This window comes from Amphiura filiformis, chromosome 4 (assembly GCF_039555335.1).
Source record: "Amphiura filiformis chromosome 4, Afil_fr2py, whole genome shotgun sequence".
Classification (NCBI taxonomy): domain Eukaryota; kingdom Metazoa; phylum Echinodermata; class Ophiuroidea; order Amphilepidida; family Amphiuridae; genus Amphiura; species Amphiura filiformis.
In genome coordinates this window covers 58,966,505-58,981,166 of record NC_092631.1, presented here as the reverse complement: position 1 = coordinate 58,981,166, position 14,662 = coordinate 58,966,505, and the positions used below count along the sequence as shown (strand labels likewise).

At 36.9% G+C, this 14,662-nt stretch overlaps 2 protein-coding genes across 2 annotated transcripts in view; both read right to left on the bottom strand.

Annotated features, from left to right (window-relative positions):
• Positions 1 to 428: 428 nt before the first annotated feature.
• On the bottom strand, positions 429 to 11,661 carry LOC140150282 (uncharacterized; the record flags this gene model as incomplete). The annotated part of the gene is given in 4 exon segments (XM_072172287.1): positions 429 to 1,054; positions 1,057 to 1,531; positions 10,262 to 10,335; positions 10,929 to 11,661. Coding segments are annotated over 4 exon segments (1,908 nt in total), but the record flags the coding sequence as incomplete, so codon positions are not given.
• The window catches only part of LOC140151133 (uncharacterized), a 23,006-nt gene continuing 19,927 nt past the window's right edge, over positions 11,584 to 14,662 (bottom strand). Inside the window, 1 exon segment of the mRNA XM_072173355.1 lies at positions 11,584 to 14,459. Coding sequence (XP_072029456.1) covers positions 11,674 to 14,001 — 2,328 coding nt within the window. The 5' untranslated portion in view covers positions 14,002 to 14,459 and the 3' untranslated portion in view covers positions 11,584 to 11,673.

Below are 14,662 nucleotides of genomic sequence, written 5' to 3'. Positions count from 1 at the left end.
CCTTGAAGCCTTTGTTACAAAGTGTACATTTAAAGAGCTTCTCCTTAGCGTGAATACGTTCATGTATCTACAGATTATTTGAAACCTTGAAGCCTTTGTTACAAAGTGTACATTTAAAGAGCTTCTCCTTAGCGTGAATACGTTCATGTTAATCATGTCTCTACAAATTACTTGAAGCCTTTGTTACAAAGTGTACATTTTAAAGGCTTCTCTCTAGTATGAATACGCTCATGTATCTTCAAACAACTTGATTGTTTGAAGCCTTTGTTACAAATGGTACACATAAAAGGCGCCTGTTCACTATGAATACGTTCATGTATCTTTAAACTACTTCATGGTGTGAAAAAAAAAGGCTTCTACTTAGTATGGATACGATTATGTATGCCTAATTGACCTGAATGTAAGAAGCCCTTGTTGCAAAATGTACATTAAAAGGGCTTCTCTTTAGTATGGATACGCTCATGTTCCTTCAAATGACCTGACGATATGAAACCTTTGCTACAAAATGTGCACCTAAATGGTGTCTCTCCAGTATGAATTCGTTCATGAATCTTCAAACTACCGGACGTTGTAAAACCTTTGCTACAAAATGAACACCTAAAAGGTCTCTCTCCAGTATGTATACGTTCATGTTCCTTCAAATGTCCTGCTCGTGTAAAGCCTTTGCTACGTAATGTACACCTGAAAGGCTTCTCTTCAGTATGAATTCGTTCATGTACCTTCAAATTACTTGACGTTGTAAAGCTTTTGTTACAAAAATTACATCTAAAAGGCTTCTCTTTAGTATGAATACGTTCATGTTTCTTCAAATTACCTGACGATGTGAAACCTTTGCTACAAAATGTGCACCTAAATGGTGTCTCTCCAGTATGAATTCGTTCATGAATCTTCAAACTACCGGACGTTGTGAAGCCTTTGTTACAAAATTTACATGTAAACGGCTTCTGTTTAGTGTGTGTGCGTTCATGCTCCTTCAAGTGACCTAAATATGTAAAGCCTTTATTGCAAAATGTGCATCTAAAAGGTTTCTCCCCAGTATGATTACGTTCATGGTTCTCATATTACTTGACGATTTGAAGCTTTTGTTACAAAATGTACACCTAAATGGTGTCTCTCCAGTATGAATACGTTCGTGTACTTTCAAAGTGCTTGACGTTGTGAAGCCTGTGTTACAAAATGTACATTTAAAAGGCTTCTCCTTAGTATGTATACGTTCATGCTCCTTCAAGTGTCCTGCTTGTGTAAAGCCTTTATTGCAAAATGTACATTTATAAGGTGTATCTTTAGTGTGTATTCGTTCATGTTTCTTCAAATTTCTTGAGGTTTTGAAACATTTGTTACAAAATGTACATTCAAAATGCTTTTCCTTGTTTAATCCTTTTCCCATTTTGTAGTGTCTTTTTCGACTCGTGGATGATTCCAGTGATGCGACAGAAGACTTTGAACCTTTGTCGTAATTCCTTGGTCGATCAATGCGTTTACCATGAATCAGTTTACCCTGCCTATCATGTACCTGTTTTCCACACCTCGTCTTGCGTTTAGAAATAGTGACACCTTCCTTAGCATTCTTATTTGAAGTTTTCTTTCCACCTTCGTGTTTCCTTTTAAACTGATGGAATGGTTCATGCGTGTTTTCAAGTTCTGACTTGTTTCTCTTCTGTTTGTTTCTGGACTGTTGTATATTGCATTCACTTTTCGGCTTCTGAACCATGGATGTAGTGTATCTCGCTTTGCTCTTGTAGTCATACCAGTAAGGACGAATTCCCATTTCATGGTGTCTTTTATGAGACAAATATCGTAGCACTTTGTTGTAAAATCTCTGCCCGCAATATTTGCATACTTGCGGCATTAAGTAGTCCCACTCACGTGGACGTCTTTTTGCCATTTTCTGTAATGGAAAGGAGCAAACAAAATGCATACGATTAGCGAAAGAAACACTATATTATAACACGTCTTCGAAAATGTCAAATAAGCTGGTTTTATTTCATGCATTCAATTTAGCCTGGAGGATGCTTCTTGAGCAGTTAATGGTACAAATGCGCGCGAAGCGCGCGAAAAAATTTGCCACATTGAAGCTCAGACTGGGGAAAATGGTGCAAAAAGCGGAATAAATGCGCGTAAAAATGGGCACTTTGGGGGCTAATGAGGATAATTTGGTCAGAAACCCACATACATGACATAGGGGAAGGCGGGTAATCCCGAACGCGGGGTAATCCCGAACGGTTAGGTGCTGTTGAGCTAACCTGAGAAAGGTGAAGCTATCACACTACTCTGCAGTAAATGCTACTACAAAGATACATTCACACAATGCACATTTGGGTCAAGAGGTTGGGGGTTCTTCTCACAAAATATTCAAAACGAAATTAGACACTTTTGACTTTTTATCGTCAGGTCGGTTTTCGGATGTGTAGGAAATATTGTAGTAATGAAAAAGGATGGATTGTACAATTAATAAGACATTAGGACGATTGCTTAAAGATATGACGTGACCATATCGTGTTGATATAAATAGCTTATCAGTACAAGTAAGAAAAAGTAATACATGTACATGAGTGGTGGGGTAATCCCGAACGGCTATAGAAAACAGTAATGATACCGTGTGCGGGGTAATCGCGAACGCACGTCACACACCGACATCGCCCGGTTAATAATTACACTATACAGCAAGAGACACTGAAATGAATACACGGAATCGATACACGTGGATGTGCTATGCACGATTGATATTCAGACGATAAATCTTTGGATACCGGGTTTGAAAATGATGAAAATCTCCCGTAAATGATTTCGTATAAAGAAACCAGATGTGGTTCCTTGCACTTGAATATATATTTTTAACAGATATGATAGTCGCTGGCTTGCGCTTTGAGATACTAGCTTGCGTCTTGAGTCAAAAACTGACAATAATTTTGATTTATATGTGCCGAATTATATAGCGCAGTGTATAGGTCAATCGTGAAGATAGTCCAAAACCATATGACCTACTGGTGTACCATGCTTGACTAACACACAGCGAGGACAGTAACCGGACTAATCGGGGCTATTGTCAGTAGCCTTAGTCAGATGTCCTTCGGCTCTTATGCGACACAAAACTATTAAACAGGTCGATATAAAATGGATATGCGTGGCGGTGGATTTAACCTACCATGGCGATTTCTGCCATGAAGATATCGGGGCGATGACACTATGCGTCATGAGTGTGATGTTTTTTTTATCTGCATTGATCTAACAGTGCTATATGTATAATGAGCTGGATATGAATCATTCAGTGGTTCTAGAAATAATCAAAACTTCCATTCTTTTTAACACCCCAAATCGATTCTTCAATGAATTTTCCAGTACCGTTCGGGATTACCCCAGATCGCAGGGTAATCCCGCACGACGCCACATTTTTCTTTGTTTCATCATATCTTCTAACTAATTAAGGTTGAGTTAATGAGAATGTGCTTATAATTAAAGTATTACCCACTCTTAATATTGGTATGGGTTATTTTATCTTACGTTGTTTAATGTGTAGGCCTAGTAATAGGCTTAAATGGAAAGGTGTTCGGGATTACAAACCAGAATTTCCAGAAACAACATCGAACATAAAAACTTGGCTTGGCAGATGATCTTATTCATCATCATTAATTTGTCAGTATCAATTGATACATCTTAAATTTCACATTATCCGTAAACTAAAAACAGAAATAGCAAGAAAAAACCCCACTTCATCACCCCCACCCCCACCTCCCAAAAAAAAAACCCAATTCACCATCGAGCATGAATAAGGTCCAAAACATGGATCTTATATACATGATATAGGCCTATACAAGTGTAATATCTTTTTATCATCTTTGGTTTTTAAAGCCAATGTAAGTTATAATTTTTAATTATACTCACCAGCTAACCGCACCGTCTTAAAAAAATTCAAGAATGTCCTGACTGTTCTACTCAGTAGTCCCGATCAACACTCCGCAAATAATAACACAGACAACAAGAGCTAAAGAGCAGAAGAGCTGACTGACACACTGGTAGTGGTAGACTGGTAGTAGTTTCCAAGTTCAGTAAACAGCAGGCAGCAGCATGAATGATCCTACTTTCATGACGACAACGATGCACGCCAATTGTTATTTAAATGACATGATCAATTGAATAAGGATGAACTATCTATCACGTTCGTTCGATCGATCGATCAATCGATGAAAAACTTACTAAATACTTAGTATTTGAGGATCATTTTTGGAATATCTATGAAAAATTGGTTCCATAACATTGATTGGCGTAACATAAACAAGATATTCCTGAAAGACATTGGTGTCAACGATTCGTGATACCCAATCGTGCTAAAATTTACGTGGTTTAGGAGGCAGAGAATTTTATTTCAATTTTATATACTCCAAAATATTTTCTGAATTATTTTAGCCAAAATTAACACTCAATTGATGTTAAAAATTTTATGTAAATTTTACGTATAGGTCCCGACTAAAGATTACTGTTTCGTCTTTATCATGATGGGAATATAATCTCCAATATCTGGAAGAAACTTTTGGGGACCTGCGTGGAATTATCCTATGAATTGCAAAAATCCAGATCGTGTATACTGAAGCACATGTACATACCCGGTATAATATAGACGAATCCAAATCCACGCATTCCTACACCTAACTAGCAGCCTTTAGTTGGGTAGCCGTCGGCTACAATGCACCCAAAATGTGAAATGATTTGGCCTTGGCGGAAATTTTAAACTGCATTCCATCACCCGTTTTACATCTTCCGCGAAAACACAGGTAGACAAAAGAATGATTAAAGTTTACAACACGATAGGCCATATACATGGTCTATTCGCTGTTGAAGTGACATAATAATCGGATTAACTACACCATATCAAACGCTACAAATGGATGTAATGTACTTGCAAACAAAAGGACTATGTAGGAATAGATGCGACGGAATGTATATATTATTCTATTAACCTTCCTCGTCCTTGCATCTTCTCTAGGTGTTAGGCGGCTTTTATTTGCACAATGGGGCGCTCAAAACACCAAGTTGGTGCTACGGCTACCCAAAGATGGCCGACCAAATCCTGACCATGACTTGGCTCGTTGGATTCGTCTATAGGAGTATAATAGCATGTGTAGCCGAGCGGCCCAGCGAGTTCAAATCGAGAATGTATTGTGCATGTGTCGCTACCCATTGTCGGATTTCTGTATGTAAAACACGTAGTTATCAACAATTGAGCGCTATTAATACACATTAATGTTTTTAAACAAATACAATTCCAAAATATGGTACGTTTTCTGTCTTTGCTTGTCACGTGGTATGTTGAAGTAATGAAGTTGCAATTATATGTTTAAATTTTCACGATGACATCATCAAGTCCTTGTGGCCGAGCGGTCTAAGGCGCTGGTGATTTGGCGATACTGTATAGGCCTACATAAAAGCGTTGCAGCTTGGGTTCGAGCCCCGCCGGCGCCTCTGCCGAACTAAATTTCCTTTTTTTAAATTTCATATTATGTTAGGGAAATGTGGCTGGGAGAATGTATGTACGGCGAAGAGTGGTGTGGTGTCAGTTCAATGGGACACGGTTATTATTATTATTCAATTGCGTGAGATAACAAGCAGACTTTTAATGAAAATACATGTATTGCAGAATTTGTATTGAAGGGCTGGTTTGCATTCATTTCTTTTTATTTAATTTCTTATTTAACCTTAGTTCAACTGAAATGTTTATACTTTATCTTATACTTTATCTGGAAATACCAGTAATTACAACATTATAACACTGAGTAACCCCCAAAAAAATTTACAACTTTTTAAATAAAAAATAAATAAATTAATTAATTAAAAAAAAATTCTCTCTTATTCACAGTGAAGCTATGCAATTTGATGGATTGAAATTCACAATATGCAATTTGATTAGGGGAAAGCTATTCCAGAGGGAGTATGTAAATCAAATGGAACAGCCATTTCAGAGGAGTAAGTAAATTAAATGGAACAGCTATTTTGGGGCCATTTCAGAGGGAGTATGTAAATTAAATGGAACAGCCAATGGGTATTTCACTGGATCAGCCTAATTGATATCGATATCCATGGAGCTATTAAAGATGGAGAGGCAATAGATTATGTAACGCATTGTAAACTTGTGCCGATTTGAAATCTGACAAGCTATTCATCCAAAGGTACCTTTTGTTTGGGACAAAGGGCTTCCGCCATTAAATCGGTAAGCTGACCCGACAGTGTATTAACGCTTTACCTAGCAGACTACTGTCAATAAGTGATCAAACGAAAGTCGCGTGAAAGCGCCTACTATAACGAAAAGTACCCTTTGTTGTCATACCACTCAAGGGTGTGATTGAGTAGCCGTAAGCACAAAAGGCACACATTAGCCGCTGATGTACAGTTCGTTGTCACCCTGCTGAATTTAGGTGCTTCATTTACACATTAAGGCTGCCATGTCTGTATGTCCATAGTACTGTATAATGGTAATAGCTACGTATACATGTAACATATAATAAGTATACCGGTTTAAGCCTATATAAAAGTTGTTTCACAAATTTACATTTTATTTTATTTTAAGAAGGAGAATGTCATAAACAGTGGCGTACTGAAGGGGGGGGAGCTCTTCTGTGAGAGGTCAGATGTATTTTACACCTGCCAAGCACAAGTCACCCAATTTCGAAAATTGGACGTTGAATGTACACTCTCATGAATATTGATTGGCAACAATTTCCAATATGTCAGCGCTCAAATCGGACACAATAGAACAATAGACCATTCAGTGCGTTGTCGATATCAATATTGACGTCACAGATTCGATTTGTCACATTTGATTAGGGGAAAGCTATTCCAGAGGGAGTATGTAAATTAAATGGAACAACCATTTTTTTCAGAGGGAGCATGTAAATTAAATGGAACAGCTATTTTGGGGCCATTATTTCAGAGGGAGTATGTAAATTAAATGGAACAACCATTTTTTTCAGAGGGAGTATGTAAATTAAATGGAACAGCTATTTTGGGGCCATTATTTCAGAGGGGGTATGTAAATTAAATGGAACAGCCAAAATGCCAATGGGTATGTAATTTAACTGGAACAGCCTTAAATTGATATCGATATCATCAGGAACTGACACAAAACTAAACGGTTCCAAAAAAATAAGTCCCCCCCCCTAAGAATTTTTGGTATAATCCAAAACGGCTTGATCAATTCTCTTGTTTTAAAGTTTGGAACATAGGCTGATTAGTTATGCATCAAGTGAACGGGGTTTTATTGTTATCTTTTATCATCTTTACTAAGAAACATAGCCATTTATAAAATTTTCGGCCAAAAAAAAGCTGCACTTTTCTACATAGGCTTTTTATGAATGACTATTGGTTTCAGACCTCTATCACTTGAATAAAATTTGTTAAAATAACATAAGTTAAGATTTTCATGAATTAATTTGTACACATTTCAAACATGTTTAATGGTTCAGTGAGTAATCATATAGCCATTTTTGAAATTTTATTCAGCAACAAAAGTTGCACTTTTCTAAATTGGCTTTTTGTATGCACTAAAATGTGCAAATTTAATAAGTTTTTCATTCTAATTAAATTTATTAGGAAGGAACAACTGTAACTTCAATGATAAATCTTGTGTTCATTGATTAATTTAACCAAAGGACCAACATATTCCTGGTTAGATGTTTTATGCTGGATCCCTATACACTTGAATGGTTCAAAAAACATTTATATTGGTGGCCATTATCAAGACTCAACTTGTTTCAAGCGGACAAGTGAGTGACAACACCACCCCGTACAAAAAACAACCCCGCGAAGACCCCCTCCCTTGATATTACTATTGAATGAGAGATTGATTCTGTACCTAATTAATGGGGGAATCGGGTAAAAACATTAAGTCAAAAACTGCCACACAAAAGCCTAGATAATTATATTATTGCTGGCGAGTTTTGCTTCAAATGGCTTCGTTATTGAAAAAAAAAAAAAGTGTTAAACGTAAATAATTGTCGATTATTATTCATTTTTCATAATTCGAAATAAATTGTTGCCGCAATATTAATTCAACATTATGCTATTCCAGAAAATAAGTGCGCACCCCCTACAGAGGATAACTTTTCAATCAAAGAAATGTCTGGATTTCCAAGTCTGCTTTCTGAAAACGACTGGAATTCCAGTCACTTGAAAAAGCTTGGAAATCCTATTAACTGAAGGAAAAGCACCGAAATAACCAAAAGGAGCTCTCAAATGGAGGATTTCTGATTTTGAACTATTTTCTGCTAGATTTTTTTTCGCCTTTGGACACTTTAAAGTCTGGATTTCCAACAATCACGACTGGACAAAATGTCCGGAAATCCGAACTTCTCTATAGTGAGTGCATGTGCTTCTATTTTCTGGAATAGCCCATTATGCCTGAAACAGGTTTTAATTTGCGACATATATTTTTAAAATTCAACAGTATGCTGGTAAATATCCCAGGGTAAATAATATTTTTTTTAAATCACAAATGAGAAGTATGACGTAGATTAAACTTATAGGCTTATTTTATTTTTTAATGACATTGGCCAGATACACATTGTTCTTTTAAGAACGTTGAATGATGTGACCTTACAATTTTTGTTCGTCCAAAATGTTTGAAAAAAATAACAGACATCTAAGTTATCTAGAGTTAATATAACAAAACATAGGAAACATGAAAAAGTTGCAATTTCGACAGTTTACAATTTGCCTGGAGCGCATTTAATGCTTTATCAAATCAGTCACTGTCTTCACAGGTCCGGGATCTGTGCTGTCTTGTACACTGGAACAAAGCATTGCCTCATTTCAAATGTTTAGTTTTAGTTTTGGTTTTGGTTTTGGTCACGTGGTTTGCTATTGTCCTGCCTAACCACTTGAATCATAAGATATCGAACTCATTGCCTCATTTCAAATGTTTAGTTTTAGTTTTGGTTTTGGTTTTGGTCACGTGGTTTCCTATTGTCCTGCCTAACCACTTGAATCATAAGATATCGAACTCATTGTTTCTACCTTTTGTTTAAAACCGAACATTTGTGTCAGTCAGTTTCGGTTTTGGTTTCAGTTTCTTATAAGTGGTGTGAATCGTAAAATTATTTGATTTGAAGTTACCTACTCTAAGTATACAAAAGAAATGTTTAAATTTCGCAGTGCAATATTCACGAGGAGAGAAATCGAGCCTGGTAATCTACATTGAAAGACGTGGTTTACAAAACCGAATAAGCCTAGGCTAATTCACCTGTGAAAAAATATAGACCATCGAAATATTTGCATTCGACATTTCAAAAGGGGCCACTATTGTAATTGTATAGGTACTAGGTGCTATAAACAAACTCGATTCATGTCCTTAATCCCATGTACCAGAATCGATGGAAGGCCATTATATGACCTCTAATAACCTAATGACTTTTACTGAACAAAATTTTTACTGCAAAAAGTAGAAGATAGAGGGGAGAAGAGATTTGTGTGTGTGTGTGTGTGTGTGTGTGGGGGGTGGTGGTTGGAGGGCAAGGGGGCTATGGGCCGGGAGAGAGAGAAACAGATGAGAGAGAGCATTGGAAGTGAAAGAGAAGGGGAGGAGAGCTCGAGATGAAGATATCGAATGTAGGGGAGGAGGAGAGGGAAAGGGGTAATTTAGGGAAGATGTGGTTATATATAGGAGGGGAGCCCCTCTTAAAGAGGTATGGGTTGTGCTTCCTGGGGATAATAAACTAATTCATAATCAAATAATCTCCATGCATCGTTTATGTTTCATACAAACAAACAAATCCCCCACCCCGCCCTATCCTTCAATATACGCGCATGTCTATGATTTCTAGGCCTAGAACTCGTGAGTGTAATATGCCACCTACCTTCGACAGAGAGCATCAACTGTCGTCCGTGGGATAGATTTCCGATATCAATCATGATAATAATTATGTTAGCACAATAGGATCTAATAGGCTATTGTATACTTCTGGTTATATACCCTATACTGTGTCCTCCCAGCATAATAGTGTTATGATTGCAGACCAGATCAGCTCTACTTTTTAATCCCTTGATTTTTGGTTTCTGAACAAAAGAGAAACCAAAACTAAAGATTTGAAATGAGGGACTCCCGCATTCCTCGGTTCTAAAGCACAATGTTTAGATATTTCACAATACCCTCAAAACAACTGATGCGCAGTCATTAACCTCTAATCAGTAACCGCGATCAGAGGTAGGTCAACAGTAAATTCAGTAACTTTGATTAGAGGTAAGGCAACACTTAAGAATAACGGTAACCACTAACCACAGGAAGTGCAATAGTATCTGTGATCAGAGGTAGCTCATTAGTACCTGTGGTCAGAGCTACTTCAACAGTAACTGTATCCAGAGAGTGCTCAGCACAGAATACGGTTATGCTTCTTCAAATGACTCGACTTTTTGAAGCCATTATTACAAAATGTTATATGATAAGGCTTATCGTTCGTGTGGATACGTTCGTGTTCCTGCAAATGCTTCTTGTTGGTATGAAAACGGTCATACGCTTTCAAGATACCTGAACGTGTGAAATTTTGATACCAATTATTATAAACTGAAGGGCCTTTCGTTAGCATGGTTAGTATGAATACGTTCATGTGCCTACAAATTGCCTGAGCATACTGAGTGTGTAGACATGGTAGAGCTTTTATTACAAAATCAACATTTATAAGGCGTCTTCTTAGTGTGAATACGTTCATGTTTCTTTAAATTACCTTGACTGTGTGAAGCCTTTGTTACAAAATGTACATTTAAAAGGTGCCTCTTTAGTATGTATACGTTCATGCTCCTTCAAATGACCGGACGAAGCCTTTGTTACAAAATGTACACTTAAAAGGCTGTAGTATGGATGCGTTCATGCTGCTTCAAGTGATATGGCCGTGTAAAGCATGTATTGCAAAATATGCATTTAAAAGGTTTCTCTTAAGAATGAATACGTTCATGTCGCTTCAAATTACCTGACGATATGAAGCCTTTGCTACAAAATGTACAACTAAAAGGCTTCTCTTTAGAATGAATACGTTCATGTATCTTCAAGTGACCTGACTGTGTGAAACCTTTGTTGCAAAAGGTACATTTAAAAGGCTTCTCCTTAGTATGTATACGTTCATGCTCCTTGAAATGTCCTGCTTGTGTAAAGCCTTTGCTACAAAATGTACATTTAAAAGGCGTGTCTTTTATAGTATGAATTCGTTCATGTATCTTCAAACTACCTGACGCTTTGAAACCTTTGTTACAAAATGTACATTTAAAGGGTTTCTCTCCAGTATGTATGCGCTCATGAATCTTCAAAGTTCCTGCTTGTATAAAGCACTTGTTACAAAATATACACCTAAAAGGTTTCTCTCCCGTATGCAAAAGTTCATGTTTCTTCAAACTACATGACGATATGAAGCCTTTGCTACATAATGTGCACCTAAAAGGCTTCTCTCCAGTATGATTACGTTCATGTATCTCCACACTACCTGACGTTGTGAAACCTTTGTTACAAAAAGTACATTTAAAGGGCTTCTCTTTAGAATGAATACGTTCATGTATCTTTACACTACCTGATGTTGTGAAGCCTTTATTGCAAAATGTACACTTAAAAGGCTTCTCCCTAGTATGGGTGCGTTCATGCGCCTTCAAGTGATCTAGCCGTGTAAAGCATTTATTGCAAAATATGCATTTAAAAGGTTTCTCTTAAGAATGAATACGTTCATGTCGCTTCAAATTACCTGACGATATGAAGCCTTTGTTACAAAATGTACAACTAAAAGGCTTCTCTTTAGAATGAATACGTTCATGTATCTTCACATGTCCTGCTTGTGTAAAGCCTTTGTTACAATATGTACATTTAAAAGGCTTCTCCTTAGTATGTATACGTTCATGCTCCTTGAAATGTCCTGCTTGTGTAAAGGCTTTGCTACAAAATGTACATTTAAAAGGCGTGTCTTTTATAGTATGAATTCGTTCATGTATCTTCAAACTACCTGACGCTTTGAAACCTTTGTTACAAAATGTACATTTAAAGGGTTTCTCTCCAGTATGTATGCGCTCATGAATCTTCAAAGTTCCTGCTTGTGTAAAGCACTTATTACAAAATGTACACCTAAAAGGTTTCTCTCCCGTATGCAAAAGTTCATGTTTCTTCAAACTACATGACGATATGAAGCCTTTGCTACATAATGCACACCTAAAAGGCTTCTCTCCAGTATGATTACGTTCATGTATCTTCACACTACCTGACGTTGTGAAACCTTTGTTACAAAAAGTACATTTAAAGGGCTTCTCTTTAGAATGAATACGTTCATGTATCTTTACACTACCTAACTGTGTGAAGCCTTTATTGCAAAATGTACATTTAAAAGGCTTGTCTTTAGTATGAATACGTTCATGTTTCTTCAATCTATCTGACGATATGAAGCCTTTGCTACATAATGTACACCTAAAAGGCTTCTCTGTAGAATGAATACGTTCATGTCTCTTCAATCTACCTGACGCTGTAAAACCTTTGTTACAAAATGTACATTTAAAGGGTTTTTCTCCAGTATGCATGCGCTCATGAATCTTCAAAGTTCCTGCTTCTGTAAAGCACTTGTTGCAAAATGTACACCTAAAAGGTTTCTCTCCCGTATGCAAAAGTTCATGTTTCTTCAAACTACATGACGATATGAAGCCTTTGCTACATAATGCACACCTAAAAGGCTTCTCTCCAGTATGAACACGTTCATGTATCTTCACACTACCTGACGTTGTGAAACCTATGTTACAAAAAGTACATTTAAAGGGCTTCTCTTTAGAATGAATACGTTCATGTATCTCCACATTACCTAACGTTGTGAAACCTTTGTTACAAAAAGTACATTTAAAGGGCTTCTCTTTAGAATGAATACGTTCATGTATCTTCACATTACCTGACGTTGTGAAACCTTTGTTACAAAATGTACATTTAAAAGGCTTCTCCTTAGTATGTATACGTTCATGCTCCTTGAAATGTCCTGCTTGTGTAAAGCCTTTGCTACAAAATGTACATTTAAAAGGCGTGTCTTTTATAGTATGAATTCGTTCATGTATTTTCAAACTACCTGACGCTTTGAAACCTTTGTTACAAAATGTACATTTAAAGGGTTTCTCTCCAGTATGTATGCGCTCATGAATCTTCAAAGTTCCTGCTTCTGTAAAGCACTTGTTACAAAATATACACCTAAAAGGTTTCTCTCCCGTATGCAAAAGTTCATGTTTCTTCAAACTACATGACGATATGAAGCCTTTGCTACATAATGTGCACCTAAAAGGCTTCTCTCCAGTATGATTACGTTCATGTATCTTCACACTACCTGACGTTGTGAAACCTTTGTTACAAAAAGTACATTTAAAGGGCTTCTCTTTAGAATGAATACGTTCATGTATCTTTACACTACCTAACTATGTGAAGCCTTTATTGCAAAAAGTACATTTAAAAGGCTTGTCTTTAGTATGAATACGTTCATGTTTCTTCAATCTATCTGACGATATGAAGCCTTTGCTACATAATGTACACCTAAAAGGCTTCTCTGTAGAATGAATACGTTCATGTCTCTTCACACTACCTGATGTTGTGAAACCTTTTTTACAAAATGTACATTTAAAGGGTTTCTCTCCAGTATGCATGCGCTCATGAATCTTCAAAGTTCCTGATTGTATAAAGCCTTTGTTACAAGATGTACACTTAAAAGGCTTCTCTTCAGCATGAATTCGTTTATGTTGCTTCAAATTACCTGACGATGTGAAGCCTTTGTTACAAAATGTACATTTAAAAGGCTTCTCCTTGGTATGTATGCGTTCATGCTCTTTCAAGTGTCCTGCTTGTGTAAAGCTTTTATTGCAAAATGTACATATAAAAGGTTTTTCTCCCATATGAATTCGTCCATGTTTCTTCAAATTACCCGAGGTTGTGAAACATTTGTTACAAAATGAACATATAAAATGTTTTGCCTTGTTTAATCCTTTATTCATCATGTCCATCGGGTATTTTTTTCCTCGACTCATGGGTGATTCCCTGATGAAGACTTTGAATCTTTGTTGTCACAGTAATTCCTTGGCCGATCGATACGTTTACCATGAATCAATTTACCCTGCCTATCCTGTACCTGTTTTTTGCAACTCGCTTTGAGTTTAGAAATAGTGACAGCTTCCTTTGCATTCTTATTCGTTCCATCTTGTGGCGTCCTGTTAAGATGTTGGAATGGTTCACTCGTGGCCGTCTTTTCAAGTTCTGCCTTGTTTCTCTTCTGCTGTTTGTTTCTCGACTCTTGCATATCGAACGCACTGCTTTTCGTCTTGTATCTCGCTTTGCTCTTGTAGTCATACCAGTAAGGACGAATTCCCATTTCATGGTGTTCTTTATGAGACAAATATTGTAGCACTTGGTAGTAAATTCTCCCGCAATACTTGCACACATGCGGCATTAAGTAGTCCCTCTTATGTGGACATCTATTTGACATTGTCTGCAATGAAAATAAACAAAATACCGGTATTTAAATGTGTCTGACACCGTACTCGGGAGACACTCCCATACCGTAGAAACCCGTCTATAAGGAATAGAAGCGACTGTGATGATAGCATATTTCACGCTAGCGCCCTCCACAATATTATATCATTATGGAATTTGAGCAAATCATTTACCGACACAAGCAGGTATACAATGTAT